Source organism: Pelophylax lessonae, assembly GCF_965119305.1.
Source record: "Pelophylax lessonae genome assembly, chromosome: 9".
In the NCBI taxonomy this organism is placed as follows: Eukaryota; Metazoa; Chordata; class Amphibia; order Anura; family Ranidae; genus Pelophylax; species Pelophylax lessonae.
The window spans coordinates 35927241-35946906 of NC_138776.1; the positions used below are offsets into that span (position 1 = coordinate 35927241).

Here is a 19666-nt window from a genome sequence, read left to right on the forward strand (position 1 = left end):
AAAGGATCCCGCGAAGAAACAGCGAGTATCTTATCGCAATAGGCCACGCTGACGAACTACCTACCTCCGGCCTGTTGATTCCAATCTATGCCTCTAACGGACTCCGTGCTGTGCATATCCTGTGCTTCCCGAAGTTAATACCATATCTTGGTATTTGGTAACTATAAGCATATGTTTTAACTGTATACCACTCTCACTCTCTTTATTCTGTTTGTGGTTACGTAAGGTTGATTTAATGCCGTTGCCTTTTGATTGTTATGGCTGTGTGACCCCATAGGGGTTTTCTTACTGCTTCTGTTTACGGTTTATCATTTTTGATGCGATGGTCCGACCCGCCTGCGTGGGTCACACTACACACGCGGGCCGACGCCATCATGTGGCTTTCCCTCTCCAGTGCTGTGCGACTCTGTTTCATGGTCGGGGACCTCCCACGGTTCTCTTACGCAGCATCACTTGCTTACCACACGATGACCATCAGTGGCGGGGGCATGCAGCACTGGACCTAGTAACGCTGTCCGATGCGTGAGCGCATTTACATGAGGAAAAAAGTAAAGTTCCACACGTGTATCTCATGTTCCCTATTGGTTTACCCCATGGCCCCTGTTGGGTCTACCTCTTTACCCTCATTTCTCTCCTTGGCATCTATTTTTTGCTATTTTCTGTTGACCACAGTTATTGGCCTGGCAGACATCCCACTACGAGGCATATCACCAGGGGCAACCTCATCACTGATCCTTAACCATTTCGAGTTATCGCCCTCGTGGGACCCTCCATGAGTGTCATATCTTGGAACGTTAAGGGACTTAGATCACCCAACAAGAGGATGGCAGTTCTCAGACACTTGAAACGTTTGAAAGCTGACGTTGCGATTTTACAGGAAACACACATTTGGAAGCGAAGGACTTCCATCGTATGCGCAAACTGTGGGTGGGACAGGTTTTTGGTTCTCCGGCAGTGAAGGGCAAGGCAGGTGTCCTAATTCTTATCCATAAGAATCTACAGGCTACCCTCAAACACACGGTATCAGACACAGAAGGCCGCATAGTGACACTACATTTGGAAACGGCGCAACGGGAGTGGGCAATAGCGGGAGTCTACGCCCCTAACGTGCCCTCAGCGTCTTTCTTCCAGTCGTTGACACGGACAGTGGCACCCCTCCTCCATCTTCCGCTCCTAGTGGCGGGTGACTTCAACCAGTTAATGAATCCAGCGGAGGACAGATCCCTCGCCGCACAGACTCTCCAGAATCCTAACTCACGCCACTCCTCTCTGCTACGGGAATTTTCGGATAGCCTACATCTCACCGACGTGTGGCGACTACACAATCCTGAAGGCAGAGAATATTCCTTTTACTCTCACCCCCACCAGTCGCTCTCCCGCATTGATTACATCCTCGCGAATCCTAATATACTCACTTTCGTGACATCTCCCCTCATACACGACATAGCGATTTCCGATCACGCTCCAGTTTCGGTAGGCATCACCCTTTATAACTCCACTCCTGCTGCGAAATGTTGGCGATTTCCCTCTTATCTCGTTAAGGACCCCGGGGTATCTTCCCTCATCAAAGCAGCCTGGTCTGAATTCATTGAACAAAACGATTCTCCCTCGATATCTCCCACCCTTCTATGGGAAACAGGGAAGGCAGTGCTTAGAGGCCGTCTAATCTCTTATGCTGCAGCTTATAAGAAGACACTCGCCAAAACCTTTGAGACGGCCAGCTCATCGTTGAGAGCGGCTCAGGCTGCACTTCACAGCCGCAATTCTCCTGAAAACATAGACCGTTGGCGGTCTGCAAAGGCAGTCTTTGATGAATGGGCCGAGAAGAGGGAACAGCTGTACAGATCCCATCAGGAATGGAAGTTCCATTGCTATGGAAACAAGCCGGGAAAACTCTTGGCATCTCTATGCCGAGGCCCCTTTACCCCTACTCAGGTAACAGCTCTCAGGGACTTCGATGGTCAAATAGTAAACGACCCAAAGGATATCAACAGGGTATTTGCTCAATTCTACCAAAATCTATACAGTCACGAACCTATGGACGAGACAACGGCCTCGGATTGGCTCTCCAGAGTCGGCCTCCCGTCTCTCACACCGGACCAACTGTCGCAGCTAAATGCCCCATTGACTTTGGAGGAATTGACCAAATCTATCAAAACACTGACACCGGGGAAATCACCTGGCCCCGACAGGTACACGCCAGACTTTTACAAATTAGCATATGACTCAGTGGCACCGACGCTGTTGTCAGTCTTTAATCACATACTGGATGGCCACCCATACCTCCCTACGGGCAGTCAAGCTCACATCAAATTGATCTATAAAAAAGGCAAGGACCCACTGGACCCAAGCTCTTATAGACAAATTTCACTACTAAACGTAGACACCAAATTGTTATCAAAATTGATGGCGGACAGATTAGCCTCTATAATGCCTACCCTTGTGCATCCCTCTCAGGCGGGGTTCACGAGGGGAAGGTCAGCGACATCCAACATTAGGAAAGTGCTCCTAGCATTAGAAATGGCTAAATCGGACCCGGATGCAGACGCCGCGATCATAACACTTGACGCCGAAAAGGCTTTTGACAATGTGAATATCCAATGGTTGGATCGGGTGCTTTGCCAGCTGGGCTTCTCCGGTAGATTCCTTCACCTAATCCGCGCGATGTACCCGTCCCCGGCTGCACAGGTGATGATAGCGGGACATATGTCCCCGTCCTTTCGCCTTTTCAAAGGGACGAGGCAAGGGTGCCCGCTCTCCCCGCTCCTGTTCAACTTGGCTCTGGAACCGCTGTCCAGAGCCCTTCTGACACACCCGGATCTGCATGGTATTGGGGTAGGCACCGATGAGCTTCGTATTGCAATGTTTGCTGACGACGTCCTTATATTCACTTCAGCGCAGGGCCACGATATACCCACAATACAATCCATATTTGCGGAATACCGTATGTGCTCGTGTCTACGCATAAATTTTACCAAGAGCGAAATCCTTCCCCTCAACACGACACGCACCCCGCCGTGGGCTAATTCCTCGACGCTACGTATCGCAACTTCACACATAACTTACCTTGGGGTCAAAATAGGCCGATTCCCCTCCTCTATCTACCATCTAAATTTTACGCCGGTAATAGATAAGATGATCGCTGAATTGAAAACATGGGCCAATTTACCTCTGTCCTTCTTCGGCAGATGTCACCTCTATAAAATGACCGAAATTGTTATATCCACTGCAAACCATTCCCCTGCTTTTAAAACACACAGATGTCAATAGACTACATAAAGCGCTCTCCACCTTCCTCTGGAAGGGGAAAAGGCCTCGCATCTCCATCATCAAACTACACCTGCCGAAGAGGGAGGGGGGAGTGGATCTACCTAACACCAGAATGTACAACATAGTATGCCTCTTGAGGGGATGTCTGGACTGGATTAGCCAGGAATCACGTTATACTAACTGGTCGCTGGAGACGCAGATGGTGGCCCCTTGGGATCTGATAGCGCTGCTGCACTGTGGAATGGGGGATATCCCGCAGACCCTTCGTAATAATATTTTGATAAGAGACACGGTGGCGGCATGGCGAGAAGTGCGAAAGAAGCTGGGAACTCCCCAACGGCTGTCCAGGTACCTGCCCATGCACCACCACCCCGGGTTCCCACAGGCGCAGCAGCACTCCATCTTTGAAATATGGGCATCAAAGGGGATCAGGCGGTTCTCCCAATTGTTCGATGTGAATTCAGGCAGACCGTTGGCTTTCGCCTCCTTTGCGGAAGCCCGCGGCCTTCCATATGGTCATTACCTATACTTTCGGCAATATATTAGTTATGTTTCAAGACTGTGTCATGCCCCCTCACAACGTTTTTGCTCAACCCTATTGGATTTATGGATACAACAGGGCAAGCACAGGATATCACAGCTGTACAAGCCTCTAAATCAGGAGCTCTTGCAGGGGACTTCGGCTTCCGTGGCCAAATCTTGGAACAAAACTCTGAATTCCCCTGATGCGCATAAGAAAATCATCCAAGGCTACATCATCACCCGTAGATAAGTTACCAACGAATTCTGGAGGGAGCAACAATATTAAATTCTGCATGGAGCGTATCTCCCGCACATGAGGTGGTCTCCGGACGTTGCCCACCACTTTTGTACTCTTTGCAAGGAACGTTTCCCCTCCCTTCTGCACAAGCTGTGGTCGTGCTCCCACATAGCCTCTTTTTGGGATAAAGTTATCAGATATGTTGCAAAGCTGACAGGGGTATTCCTCCCCCGGGATATATCCCTTCTTCTTTTTAACTGCTTGAACAGAGACTTTATGTCTATACCTCAACCCGATTGGAAGCTTATATCCCTGCACAAAGCCTGGATAGTGACCTGCTTGATGTCGGCCCGTAGGCTGATACTCCGCAACTGGCTGTCGGACTCTGCCCCAACTATCTCGGAACTGTCCACTGCTATGTCTTCATTAAGAACCACAGAATCGGTGGGCCTCTCCATCGACCCACGCTTGTCTCACATAAAGTTTGACAGCAAATGGGACTGTATATCCTCCTCTTGCCCTGCGGAAGCTGAGGGCCACTCAGCTCCCGTCCTTATTTGATCTAAGTTCCCACCACTACTAACTCAGTGGACTACAATGCACCGGTGAAACACACTCACCCTACTTGGTTCCCCTGTATTAATTTGTGTCTGCCTCAAACTCCTTTTACCGCCTCACTGTTTGTTTAACACCGTTTGCTTATTATCGTATGGGTGACAGCGGGCTCTTCTAGGCCTTCCGGACTGGGCTGCTCGACCTCGGGCGACAGCCTAGTCCCGGACAACTGGCAACTGTGGATTGGTACCTATATGAATAGACGCTAGGATGCCAATTACCTACCCCCCCCCTCCACGCCCCCCCCCCTACAATCCTCTTATCTTCCCTTGACACCAGTGCTACTACACCTGGCTTTCTGTAAAGCATCCCTCCTCCCTCTTCCCCCTCCTTGTATTAAAACGAAACACCTTTGGCCTTACAGAATATGGTTATTACGACTTTACCCGAGAAATTCTTTGCGACCAGCAAGGGCGATTAGCAGAGCACGTTGTCACCAGTGTTATGCCGTTCAAACTATTTCCTGATCCATTGCTCACAGTTTTGTACTATGTAATGCTTTGAATTTCAATAAAATATTGTTTAAAAAAAAAAAAAAAAAAATAGCTTATTTCATTGTCAACCCTGTGTATTCCAGTTTTTGTAATTAACTGTAATTAAACTTCTGTTGCAGTCAAAAGATTACTAGGGCAGCTATATATAGATTTTTATAGCTTATTGCATATATGATAAAAACTTTCCACACTTTTTCTATAGAATGGGAATTATAATAATTATATTTTTGTCTCGTGTATTACTGACGACACTTTTATCATGTGCTTTGTTTTGCCGAGTTGTACACAGATCGGTGAATGAGCGGCCAGGGGGATTCCCCTACGGGCTTCCTGATAAAATTCACTGTAAACGGATCACTGGTTTGGCAGAGTTCAGAGATACACCCAGTATAATAGATTAAAAATATTCACTCACCGTGACAGATTAAACCATTGGAACCAGATGGAATGTTTGTTGGCCTCAAACTGCTCTGATAATATTTTGCATAATTACCATTTTCTTTTTTTTACTACGTCAATGCAGATTTTTTTTTTTTACTTGGTGTCTAATATTTCATTTATTTTTTCATGTATTTTAGGTATATAGCGCAGGCAATTTACACAGCGCTTTACATATGTTGTACAGTACTGTACATTCACATCAGTCACCAGTAGTGTGGACTATGCCTGTTTTCTAGTGCCCAGGAGTCTCCAAACTATGGACTGTGTGCCATATTCTTCCTGATACAAAGCTGTATCCAGCCCACAGCTAGGGTCAGTTGCATATCCTCAGACTTCTGATGTGATGGGGGCTTCTGATGTGATGGGGGCTTCTGATGTGAAGGGAGGACTTCTGATGTGAAGGGAGGACTTCTGATGTGATGGGGGCTTCTGATGTGAAGTGAGGACTTCTGATGTGATGGGGGCTTCTGATGTGAAGGGAGGACTTCTGATGTGAAGGGAGGACTTCTGATGTGAAGGGAGGACTTCTGATGTGATGGGGGCTTCTGATGTGAAGGGAGGACTTCTGATGTGATGGGGGCTTCTGATGTGATGGGGGCTTCTGATGTGAAGGGAGGACTTCTGATGTGATGGGGGCTTCTGATGTGAAGGGAGGACTTCTGATGTGATGGGGGCTTCTGATGTGAAGGGAGGACTTCTGATGTGATAGGGGGATTTGGTGTGAAGGGAGGACTTCTGATGTGATGGGGGGCTTCTGATGTGAAGGGAGGACTTCTGATGTGAAGGGAGGACTTCTGATGTGAAGGGAGGACTTCTGATGTGATGGGGGCTTCTGATGTGAAGGGAGGACTTCTGATGTGAAGGCAGGACTTCTGATGTGATGGGGGCTTCTGATGTGATGGGGGCTTCTGATGTGAAGGGAGGACTTCTGATGTGATGGGGGCTTCTGATGTGAAGGGAGGACTTCTGATGTGATGGGGGCTTTTGGAGTGAAGGGAGGACTTCTGATGTGATGGGGGGCTTTGGTTTGGAGGAAGGACTTCTGATGTGATGGGGGCTTTTGGAGTGAAGGGAGGACTTCTGATGTGATGGGGGGCTTTGGTTTGGAGGAAGGACTTCTGATGTGATGGGGAGCTTCTGGCCTGAAGAAAGGACTTCTGATGTGATGGGGGGCTTCTGGTCTGAAGAAAGGACTTCTGATGTGATGCAGGGCTTTTGGAGTGAAGGGAGGACGTCTGATGTGATGGGGGGCTTCTGGTGTGAAGAAAGGACTTCTGATATGATGGAGAGGCCTCTGATGTAATGGGGGAGGAAGCTTCTGATCTGAAGGGATAACTTCTGATGTAATGGGGGCTTCTGGTGTGAAGGAAGACTTCTGATGTGAAGGGACAACTTCTGATGTGATTGGGGGGGGGGGGGTTCTGGTGTAAAAGGAGGGCTTCCTATGTTATGGGGGGTTTCTGATGTGATGTGGGGCTTCTGGTTTGAAGGGAGGGCTTCTTACGTGATGGGGAGCTTCTGGTGTGACGAGGGGCTTTTGGTGTCATGGGCAGATTTTTGATGTAGTGGGGCGCTTCTGGTGTGCAGGGCAGATTTCTGATGTGATGGGGGCTTCTGGTGTAAATGATTACTTCTGATGTGCTGGAGAGCCTTCTGATGTAAAGGGAGAACTTCTGATTTGATGGGGGCTTCTGATGTGAAGGGGGGATATCTAATGTGATGGTGGCTTCTGATGAGAATAGAGGATGTCTGATGTGATAGGGGCTTCTTATGTGAAGGGAGGGCTTCCGATGTGATAGGGGCTTCTAATGTGATGAGGGGTATCTGGTGTGAAGAGAGGACTTCTGATGTGATGGGGGCTTCTCATGTGAAGGGAGGACTTCTGATATGATGGAGATGCCTCTGATGTAATTGGGGGGAGGGGGCTTCTAGTGTAAAAGGAGGGCTTCCTATGTTATGGGGGGCTTCTGTTGTGATGGGGGTTTCTGGTGTGAAGAAAGGACTTCTGATGTAATGGGGGGCTTCTGGTGTGACTTCTGATGTGATGCTTGGCTTTTGGAGTGAAGGGAGGACTTCTGATATGATGGGAGGCTTCTAATGTGAAGAAAGGACTTCTGATATGATGGCGAGACTACTGATGAAGTTAATTCTTGGATGTGTTTATTCTTTTTTTCAAATGTCATTCATTCATTTTTTTTTCGGCCCACAAATATTTGTAAAAGATACAATGTCGCCCTCATATTAAAAGGTTTGGAGACCCCTAATTATAGATCCCTGGTGCCCAAGCTTTGGCACTTATCGACCTACCATCTTCTTCCTTCACTATTCTGGTAAGCTTAACCTGAAAATTTAGATGTTGGTGCAAATAAAAAAAGTTTTACATGAAGCACTCAACTGTTTTTGTAACAAGTGCCCTATCACAGCTACAAATACCGCTAGTAATTTGTGATAAACATACTGCCAAATGTTCTGAACTGCATTAACTGCATTACCAAAGTATCAGAAATAAAATCCTCTAAACTTATTTTTGTGTTTCCTGTTTTTTTTTAAAAAAAACATTTTGTATTTGTGAATTTAGAAGTAGAATCCTAACTGAAAGTGAGCGTTTTTACAGGCAGAAGAACTGTGAAAGAATATTTTAAAGACTTAAAACCACTTGCCGACCGCCGCCCGACTATATACGGTGGCGGTCAGCCCCTCCCAGGCAAAGTGACGTACCGGTACGTCACTAGCCTGGGAGGGAATAGGGGGCGAGCGCGCGCCGCCTGAGGCACGCTCCCGCCCCTGCTCGTACCCGAAGAAGCCGGCGCGTGTGACCGGTGGACCCGATGTCCGCCGGTCACTCGCGATCGTCGGGTGGAGAGGGAGAAAGGCAGGCGGCTAATGTAAACAAAGCCGCCTGTCATTCTCCCCTGTGTAAAAGCACAGATCATACGGTCCTGCTATGTAGGACCATTAATCTGTGCTGTTACACCTCAAGCCACATCCAATCACAGTAAGAAACACGCCCCTAGGGACACACTTAACCCCTCCCTCTCCAATAAAGTTAACCCCTTCCCTCCCAGTGTAATTTTTACAGTAACAGTGCATATGTATAGCACTGATTACTGTAGTAATGTCACTGGTACCCCCAAAAGTGTCAAAAATGTCAGTCAGGGGTCCGATCTGTCCGCCGCAATGTCGCAGTACCGCAAAAAAAATCGCAGATCGCCTCCATTACTCGTTAAAACAAAAAACAACAAAAATGACAAAAATCTTTCCCTTAGTAAACGCAATAACTTTTGCACAAACCAATCAAAATACGCTTTTTGCGATTTTTTTTACCAAACATATGTAGCAGAAAACAAATTGGCCTAAAATGTTAAAAAATTTTGATTTTTACATTTTTTTGGGGGGGAATTTCATATAAAAAAATGTAAAAAATATTGTTATTTTTGCAAAATTGTCGCTCTTTTTTTGTTTATAGCGCATGATCAAAAAATCGCACAGGTGATCAAATACCACCAAAAGAAAGCTCTGTTTGTGGGAAAAAAAGGACGTCAATTTCATTTGGGTACAGCATCGCACGACCGCGCAATTTTCCGTTAAAATCACGCAGTGCCGAATCGCAAAATAGGCCCTGGTCAGAAAGGGGGTAAAATCTTCCGGGGCTTAAGTGGTTAAAAAATGTATTTTCGTCATTACCATGTTACTCTATGCAGCATTTTAGTGTAACATTTACGGAAAGGTTCAATTAGACTTTAAATATTACATAAGTGTCTATAAATTCATTTGGTAGTAAATTGTAGAAAAATAAGGCCTTCCGGAGCTCAGCGAGTATAATACCTGCTTGTCTGTATTGACGTGTTTAAATAAGCAAACCCATTCCCATGTCTACTGCCAGGGCTCCATGCTGTTCTCACTAGTTAATGTCACCGTCCCCACAGGAGGAATCAGCAGCAGGGGGTCCCATAACGTTTGACAGTTTGGAGGACAGAAAGAGACAATGAAGAGGAGAGAGATGAAGAGATTGACGGGAGCGCAGAGGAGAAGGCCCATAAGACAGAACCTTGTCTGTCTCTGTGAGGGGGGCCTGCACTCTCCATAGGGGACACTCACTGATTGTCTCGATGACATTTTAATGTCCCTTTTATGTCTTGTCTTTGACATTCATTAGACAGGCTGAGACTTTCGCAGCCTCTGCCATGCAGGTGGCCTCTCAATAACTCCAGTTCCCCCTTCCTGCTCAGATCCATGTGAACTTCAGAGCTTCCAGGACACGGGATAGACGGTTCATATGGAACGATTTCAGATGTTCTCCCGCAAACGAAGCTTCACATTTGGTGCATATGGAGGGTAAGTACTTACCAATCATTTGATACAAAAGGCTAGGAATTTTGTTTCCAACCCCAATTCTGATTTTCACTTTTTGGGTTTTTTATTTTAATCATCATGGCTACTAGGCCTTGGAGGAGACTTAAACCCAAATTTATTTTTAATAAATAATAATTTCTGTCTTCCATACGACATCATTTTGGTATTTAATAGCATTCTATTTGCACTTTGGTTGAGTGAACAGCACTGTTATGCTTTGGTTTGGAAATTGCTAGAAGAAAGAAAAAGTCCTGTGCTAGAAGAAAGGTTTACCAGTCCAAGAGATGTTTCTCAAATTTTAGCGACTCCTTTTCTCATCTTTTTTTGCAGAGCTTCTTTATCTTTTGCAAAAATATTTACCCTACCAAATGAAACTAGTTATATCCTTCTCTTCTCCTCTCCATTTCATACCTTTCACTTTCCTTTGCTTTTGCCTCTCCTCTTTTTTCTTTGCCCTTCATTGCTTTTTTCCTTTCCCATCTCTTTTTACCTTTTGCCCATCTCTCTTGTCCTTTTTTCTTTTCTTTGTTCACTCTTCTCCCCCCCCCCCCTCCTATTTTCTCCTCCTCCCACCTTTGTTGTCCGCTCCCCTCCTTTCCTCTCTCTACTCCTACCTTTTCCTGTGCTCTCTACCATCCTTCTTCTTCCCTCCTTTCCATTTTCCTCTCCCTTCCTCTCTTCTCCCTGCCTCCCCTCCTCTCTGCTTCCTCTTCTTCCATTCCTCTTATCTCCTTTTCTTCCCATTCCCCTTTCCTCTTCTCTTCCCCTTTCCTCTCCCTTCTTCCCCTCCCTCTTATCTGTTTCTTGTTGTATCTACTACTCTCTTCTCTTCCTTTCCCTCTACTCTCCTCTCTTCTTACCCCCACCTTTTTTCCGCCTCTTTTTTTACACCTCCCTTTTCTCCTTACCTCTTTCCTCCTCTACTCTTCCCTTTCCTGCCCCATAACTTTTTTTCTCTTCTCTTCCTTCTCACTCACCTTCCCTTGCCTCTCCTCCTCCTCTCCTCTCTTCTCCTCTTCTTCTTCTCCTATCCTTTTTTTTTTTCATTCCTGTCTGCTTTTCTCCTCCTCTCTTCTCCTCTCCTCTACTCTCCTCTCCTCTTTTCTTTTCCTTCCACTTCATTTTGCACTTTGCCCTCCCCTCTACTATCCTGTCCTCCTTCTTACCTGTTTTTCCTTCTTACTCATACTTTCTTTCCTTCCCTCCTCTCTTCTCCTCTCCCTTTCTCCCTTCCCTCCTCCTCTTCTCTCCTCTCCCCTCCCCCACCCTTTTTTCTCAGCCCTACCCATTTTCCTATCTTCTGTCCCCTTTCTTTGCTCTTCCCTCCCCAACTCCTCTCCATTCCCTTCCCTCCCTTCCTCCTCTCCATTCCTTTCCCTGCCCTCATTTTCTCCATTTCCTTCTTCTCATCTCCTTCCTCCCTTCCCTCCACCTCTTCTCCCCTCCCCCACCCTTTTTTCTCAACCCTGCCCCTTTTCCTATCTTCTGTCCCCTTTCTTTCCTCTTCCCTCCCCCACTACTCTCCATTCCCTTCCCTCCGCTCCTATTCTCCATTCTGTTACCTCCTCCTTTCTATTCCTTTCCCTGACCTCATCCTCTCCATTCCCTTCTTCTCCTCTCCTACTTTCCTCTTCACTAACCTTATCTCCTTTGCTTTTTTTTTTTCTTTCCTGACTGTTTTTTTCCTCTCACCCACATATTCCTTCCTTTCCCTTGCTCTTCTCCCTCTTCTTTTTTTCTGTTTGCCCTCTCCTCTTCCCTTCCTCTTTAGTCTCCTTTCCTCGCCTCACTCTCCCCTTCATTTTATCTGTTACCGTCTTCCCTTCTCTTCTCCTACTTTCCTCTTCACTCACCTCCTCTTCTTTCCGTTCTGTTTTTTTCTCCTCTCCCCCACCCCCTCAACTTCTCCATTTGCCCTTCCTCTTCCTTCCCTTCTTTTTTTCCATTTCCCCTTCCCTTTCCTTCTCTTCTCTTCCCTTTCCTTCCCTTCTCTTCTCTTCTCTTCTTTTCTCTTCTCTTCTCTTCTCTTCTCTTCTCTTCTCTTCTCTTCTCTTCTCTTCTCTTCTATTCTCTTCTCTCCCCTTCTCTTCTCTTCCCTTCTTTTCCCTTCTCTTCCCTTCTCTTCCCTTCCCTTCCCTTCCCTTCCCTTCCCTTCCCTTCCCTTCCCTTCTCTTCTCTTCTCTTCTCTTCTCTTCTCTTCTCTTCTCTTCTCTTCTCTTCTCTTCTCTTCTCTTCTCTTCTCTTCTCTTCTCTTCTCTTCTCTTCTCTTCTCTTCTCTTCTCTTCTCTTCTCTTCTCTTCCCTTCCCTTCCCTTCTCTTTCCTTCCCTTCCCTTCCATATAATCCATTCAATAAATATAGGCTTTCATTTCTTGCACTTTATTCCTGCTTGCAGGAAGCCAGAGGAGACAGAGCCGTATATTGTGGACCCACCTACCAAACCAGCGGAGGAGATGTCCCATCCTCCTGCCTCCCGCAGCAAGGTCAGAGAATGTCCTATCACAGTTATTCTTTAAACCATTTAATAAACTTACAATTAAAAGTTAAATGAAAGTGGTAATCGTGCTAAAGGATCCCCCTTGGTATGACCAGCATATTGGTCTGTATGTATGGATCTGTTAAGTCCTACACCTGTCCTTCATCAGGGTCATCAGGAAAGTCTTGTTGGCAGTGCCAGGACAAGGTCATCCAGCTCCCAGGGCTAAGATGCCAAACTGCTTCCCCCCCCCCCCCCCCTCCATGATGTGCAAGGTTAGGGGATTCTACATCCAATAGTCACTTGCTTGTCAAAATCACTGCCTCTGTCACTACTCCTGTCAGCCTTGTAGCAGAAGAAAGGCGTTCCCATCCCTACAGTAAACCATTGCGCCCAGGGCTGCCCGGGCGCAATGGTTTTTGCAATTTGGCACTGCATTACTTTAACTGACAATTGTGCAGTCATGCGACACTGTACCAAAATAATAATGCCTGGTCATGAAGAGGGGTAAATGTTATGGATGTTAAGGCCCCTTTCACACTTGTGCGACTTGTCCTGCCATTTGGAACTGCAAAGTCGCATGACAAGTCATAATCCATGATTTCCAACGAGTAACGTTCATATCTGTACGACTTCAAGTCGCAACGACTTCATAGTAGTCCCTGCACTACTTTTGGCCGATTTTAATGCGTTTTGAGGTCCAAAGACATAGGCATTGCATCAAGTCCAGTTAAAATCGCAGCAACAAAATCACGGCAAAATCGCGGCAACAAATTTGCTGTAAAATCACACGACTTTTAACCACTTGCCGACTGCTGCACGACTATTTACGTTGGCAGTCAGCCCCTCACAGGCAAAGCGGCGTAGGGCTGCGTCGCTAGCCTGTAAGGGTTTTGGGAGTGAGCGCGCGCCGCCGGATGCACGCTCCCGCGCGGTCACAGGCCCCCCCCGTGCGTGTGCCCGGCGGACCCGATGTCCGCCGGGCACTCGCGATCGTCCGTGACAGCGGGAGAAAGGCAGGCGGCTAATGTAAACAAAGCCGCCTGTCACTCTCCCCTGTGTAAGAATGGTGATCAAACGGTTCTACTATGTAGGACCGTTGATCTCTGTTCTTACACCTCAAGCCACAGCCAATCACAGTTAGAAGCACGCCCCTAAGGACACACACCACCCCTCCCTCTCAAAAAAAAATTAACCCCTTCACTGCCAGTGACATTTTTACAGTAACAATGCATATGTATAGCACTGATTACTGTAGTAATGTCACTGGTACCCCCAAAAGTGTCAAAAATGTCAGTCAAGGGTCCGATCTGCCCGCCCCAATGTCGCAGTCCTGCAAAAAAAATCGCAGATCGCCGCCATTACTCGTTAAACAAAAAAAAACAAAAAAAATTACAAAAATCTTTCCCTTTGTTAGTAAACGCAATAACTTTTGCGCAAACCAATCAAAATACACTTATTGCGATTTTTTTTTACCAAACATATGGTAAAAAAAAATTGGCCTAAAATGTTAAAAAATTTTGATTTTTACATTTTTTTTGGGGAATTTCATATAAAAAAATGTGAAAAATATTGTTATTTTTGCAAAATTGACGCTCTTTTTTTGTTTATAGCGCATGATCAAAAAATCGCACAGGTGATCAAATATACCACCAAAAGAAAGCTCTGTTTGTGGGAAAAAAAGGACGCCAAATTAGTTTAGGTACAGCGTCGCACGACCGCGCAATTGTCCGTTGAAATCACGCAGTGCCGAATCGCAAAATAGGCCCTGGTCAGGAAGGGGGTAAAATCTTCCGGGGCTTAAGTGGTTAAGTTGCACAAGTGTGAAAGGGGCTTAAGTGGTTAAATGCGACTTATGGTTCAGATGGGGATATCAAATGACAAATGTATAGGACGCTGTTATTGTATCTGGGGGCTTTCCTGGAAGGTAAATTCCCCTCCTCTGGTATGTGTTCCCACACTTTCCACGTCTTTTTGAATTCCCCTTCTGTATTTGTGTGTGATTTATCCCTCAAGCTATAGATAACAAAGGTGTGTGATAATTATTCCGAGCCTCTTCCTTGTTTCAGATTTGGCACGCAATGCCGTATTGTGTCTTTGACTTCACAATCATATTGGGAGAGCCTGAAAAAAATTAGTTCTGTTCTGGGCAAAAAAGTTGTCAATAAACACAATTTTAGGGCCGGTTAGCACCATGAATGGCACACAAACGCTCTGTGTGTTCCTGTGCGATATACATGCGATCCGGGTGCGGTGCGATTTCAGTCCATTCATTTTAATGGGCTAATATGGCACGGGACCATAGCAAAAGTAGTGCATGCACAGCAACCAGATTGCATGGTACTACTGTACTGCGACCTCCGTTTGGGGTGTCATTAAGTTATCGTTGACACCCGCTGCAGTGCATTTTGAACATGCATGCTTGCCAACTGTCCCGTTTTTGCTGGGACAGTCCCAGCAAATAGGAGCCTGTCCCGGGTAATTTACATCGTCCCTGGAAGAGCCCGTAAATGTTACGCAGAAGTAGTGCAGCTGAATAGGAGAATTATTCCAGCTCTGCTACTTTGGCCTTAAATTTTTAAGTTCCTGTAATTCTCTCTATATTGAGTAGACCCTATAATCTGATGATAAGTAGGCGGAGATTAATTATGCAGAGTGGGCGGAGCTTTAGGGAAGTGGGTGTGGTAAGTAATTGATAGCTGTGCTGTAAAGTGTCCCTGGAAATTTTTTTCAAATGTTGACAACTATGAACGTGGTGCATGGAACAAGGGTTTTCCGCAACATGTTCTGATGTAACTGGCCATTATGGTTACAAAGTTTAGAGCGTCGAATGTCCATCAACGTAATCTGTATTTTAACCACTTCAGCCCCGGAAGGATTTGCCCCCTTAATGACCAGGCCCTATTTTGCAATTCGGCACTGTGTTAGGTTAACTGACAATTGTGCGGTCATGTGACTGTACCCAAATAAAATTAATGTCCTTTTTTTCCCACAAATAGAGCTTTCTTTTGGTGGTATTTGATCACCTGCGCAATTTTCATTTTTTGCGCTATAAACAAAAAAAGAGCGACAATTCTGAAAAAAAAAACAATATTTTTCACATTCTGCTATATAACATTCCCCCCCCCCCCCCAAAAAAAAATTAAAAATCAAAATTTTTTAACATTTTAAGCCAATTTGTTTTCTGCTACATATTTTTGGTAAAAAAAAAAAAAAAAAATCCCAATAAGTGTATTTTGATTTGGTTGCGCAAAAGTTATTGCGCCTACAAACTACGGGAAAGATTTATGTAATTTTTATTGTTTTTATTTTTTTACTAGTAATGGCGGCAATCTGCGATTTTTTTGCAGGACTGCGACATTGTGGTGAACAGATCCAGTGGCATAGCGTGGGGGGTGCAGGGGGGGCCGACCGCACCGGGCGCAACATCTGGGGGGGCTCATCTGCAGTGTCACTCCGTCTGTCTGACTCTGACATACACAGTTCACACACTGTCTGCGGCTGCCTCCATCTTTAGGCTGGGAGATATCCAGCGCGGCCGCCCTATGGCTGAAAATGGTGGGTCGGGGCTTGACTGTGCCTCACCTGTCCATTGGTGTAGGGTGGGGTGCCGTTGCAAGCCTAGCCCCGCCTATGCCGTCTCGCCTCACTGCTCAGTCAGTTTAGCAGCGAGTGAGTCAGCAACCTGGCGCTGTCACAGAGTGTTTTTTTTTTAATCACCTGATTAGAGCCACAGGCTCTAATAGGCTTCAAAAAAGGGTGGACCCGGGGCGCAGAGCAGTGCGCCCCAAGCCCACCCATTGTGTGACAATAGCGAATTAAAATTCGCTATTGTCACACGGATCCTTCTCCTTATTGGCCGAAAAGGCGAACGCATGCCATTGGCCGAGGAGGAGGCGGGAGGACTCGAGGAGATGCGGGGAACTGAGGAGAAGCCGCCACTGCAGGCAAGTCTCTCTGCATTGAAGGGGGCACGCTGGTCACTCTGCATTGAAAGGGGGCACTATGATCTCTCTTTGAAGGGGGGCACAGCACGCTGGTCACTCTGCATTGAATGGGGCACACTGGTATCTCTGCATTGAAAGGGGGCACAATGATCTCTCTGCATTGAAGGGGGCACGCTGGTCATTCTGCATTGAAAGGGGGCACGCTGGTCATTCTGCATAGAAAGGGAGCACGCTGGTCATTCTGCTTTGAAAGGGGGCACGATGATCTCTCCGTCTTGAAGGGGGGCATGCTGGTCATTCTGCATTGAAAGGGGGCACGCTGGTCATTCTGCATTGAAAGGGGGCACGCTGGTCATTCTGCATTGAAAGGGGGCACACTGGTCTCTCTGCATTGAATGGGGGCACTGTGGTCATTCTGCATTGTAAGGGGGCACGCTGGTCATTCTTCATTGAAATGGGGCACGCTGGTCTCTCAGCATTGAAAGGGGGCACGCTGGTCATTCTGCAGTGAAAGGGGGAACGCTGGTCTCTCTGCATTGAAAGGGGGCACGCTGGTCTCTCAGCATTGAAAGGGGGCACGCTGGTCTCTCTGCATTGAAAGGGGGCATGCTGGTCTCTCAGCATTGAAAGGGGGCACGCTGGTCATTCTGCATTGAAAGGGGGAACGCTGGTCATTCTGCATTGAAAAGGGGCACGCTGGTCTCTCTGCATTGAAAGGGGGCACGCTGGTCATTCTGCATTGAAAGGGGGAATGCTGGTCTCTCTGCATTGAAAGGGGGCACGCTAGTCATTCTGCATTGAAAGGGGGCACGCTGGTCTCTCTGCATTGAAAGGGGGCATGCTGGTCATTCTGCATTGAAAGGGGGCATGCTGGTCATTCTGCATTGAAAGGGGGCACGCTGGTCATTCTGCATTAAAAGGGGGCACGCTGGTGGTCATTCTGCATTGAAAGGGGGCATGCTGGTGGTCATTCTGCATTTAAAGGGAGAACACTGGTCTCTCTGCACTGAAAGGGGGCACACTGGTCATTCTGCATTGAAAGGGGGCACGCTGGTCTCTCTGCATTGAAAGGGGGCACACTGGTCTCTCTGAATTGAAAGGGGGCACGCTGGTCATTCTGCATTGAAAGGGGGCACGCTGGTCATTCTGCATTGAAAGGGGGTATGATGATCTCTATGCATTGAAAGGGGGCACACTATACCTTGATTACTGAAGGCCCCTTTCCCACTTTTGTAACCTCAAAGTCGGGTTAGGGGGCGCAAATTACTTGCCTTGCCCCGGGTGCTGACAACCCAAGCTACACCACTGGACAGATCGGACCACTAACTGACATTTTTGACACTTTTGAGGGGACCAGTGACATAACTACAGTAATCAGTGCTAAAAATATACACTGTTACTGTAATAATGACACTGGCAGGGAAGGGGTTAACACTGTGGGTGATCAAGGGTTAAATGTGAGCCTAGGGGCGTGTTTCTAACTGTGGGGGGGGCGTGGCTTGTGAAATGATCATAGAGACCTGTGATCCTATATAGAAGGATCACAGGAGCTCTGTGATCATTCCAGAGAGAAGAACGGTCGGCTGTGGTTACCACAGCCGACCGTTCTTCTCTCTCAGCAGGGAGCGATCGCGGGTGTCAAGCGGCAATTAGAGTCCCGGAGCGCGCCCCAGCGGCGAGAGCTCGCCCCCTAGACTCCCGAGAGCAAGCGCCATACATGTACGGCAATTCACCTGGGAGCGGCTGCCTACCGCAGTATATCTGTGGCAGGTGGTCGTAAAGCAGTTAAGTTATCGTTGATACCGGCTGCATATCGCAACTGCAGTGTATTTTGAACGTGGTGCATGGAAGAAGGGTTTTCCGCAACATGTTCTGGTGTGAATTGGCCCTTATGGTTGTAAAGTTTAACATTTTGTATGCCCATCAATGTAATCTGTATTTTAAAGTGGTTGTAAACCCTTACATACGCCCAAGGAAGTGTCTGGCCTCAGGTGATACACAGAGATGAAACCAATCCTCCATTATAGGTTGTACCTGTTTATCTGCAGTCTTCTCTTCTCTACAGCCATTCTTAGTTCAGAATTTATACAGCTTGTCTGCGCTTTTAGAAAATAGATTACACTCTGCAGAGCTCTGTGATGGGAGCTCTGAGAGCTGATTGGAGGGAAAGGACACACCCACCTTCACACAGGAACAAAGCTGAGACTGTCAATCACAGGCTGTGTGCTTAAGGTCCCTCCCCTGTCACCTTTTTTCCCTTGGTGGCAGGAAAACCTGTCAGAAGTGACTCATGCAGATAGCAGAGAAAGGAGGCAGGAGACAGAAATGACACTCAGGGCTCTGGATTGGGACAAACAAAACAACCATATTTCCCACCTGCTTCCCAAATCACCTCTCAAAGTGAACCTTCAAGCAGAAAATATCCCCTCCTACACCTTAGTGCAAAGAAAAACAGCTTTTTTTTTTTTTCCTTTATATACCTTTTTATGGAAATTCCCAGTCCACCCAGTCTAGGTGAGAATGACATGTGCCTTGTTCCTGGGGCCCCCTGGGATAGCCGCATCATATATACCAAGAGGTTCCAGCTAAGTCTGCAGAGTGTTTCACACTGGTCCAATAGGGAGGCATATTGGACAGTGGGAGGAAACCTGATAAATGGGTGCACAGGTGTTTAATACAGCCTTGGTTACTGCCAGAGGAAAGTGCATCGGTGCATGCTGGGATACTGTATAAAAGCCAGGAGCACATGTGCTCGGGGTCTTATAGCTGCATAGCGGAGTCCCGGAGGGAGGAGGCGGCTGACCCTTCTCTGTAGAGGTGCCATGGGGCCTCAGGTAGCTGACCTGAGGGCCTAAAGGGCTAGAGAGGAACTGGACCCAGAGGTCCGGTGGAGCTGACTGAGAGGGGAGACACTGAAAGATCTGATGCTGCAGTACAGTGAGTACAGATCTGTGTCAAGGGGCCTGACCTGAGGGGGGCCACCCCTACAGCTAGAAGAGTCAGTGGACGGGTGTCAGTAAAGGGGATGCTAGTGTGAGTGTCCTGAAGAGAATATAGTTCATCAAGTCTATTGCTGGAGAGAAAGAGCAAGGAGACTTAACCCTTTCCATACATGTGGCAGCAGGGGCGTCACAAGGGGGGTGCGGGGGAGGGGGCGGACTGCACCAGGGTGTCCACCAGGGGGGAGGGTGACACCACTCTGCCTCTGCCCAAGCTGTCCTTATCCAATGTAAATTATTGGATAACTTATCGAGTTGTCCTTATCCAATGTAAATAGTTCCAGTTGGAGTATCCCACTATTCCCCTCTCCC

General features: G+C 47.1%; 1 protein-coding gene across 1 annotated transcript in view; it reads left to right on the forward strand.

Annotated features, from left to right (window-relative positions):
• Window positions 1-9818: 9818 nt before the first annotated feature.
• Window positions 9819-19666, forward strand: part of LOC309563050 (rap1 GTPase-activating protein 1-like) — a 183085-nt gene continuing 173237 nt past the window's right edge. The window contains exons 1-2 of the mRNA XM_082267332.1: window positions 9819-9915; window positions 12328-12415. Coding sequence (XP_082123458.1) covers window positions 9857-9915; window positions 12328-12415 — 147 coding nt within the window. The 5' untranslated portion in view covers window positions 9819-9856. The remainder of the gene's footprint in view (window positions 9916-12327; window positions 12416-19666) is intronic.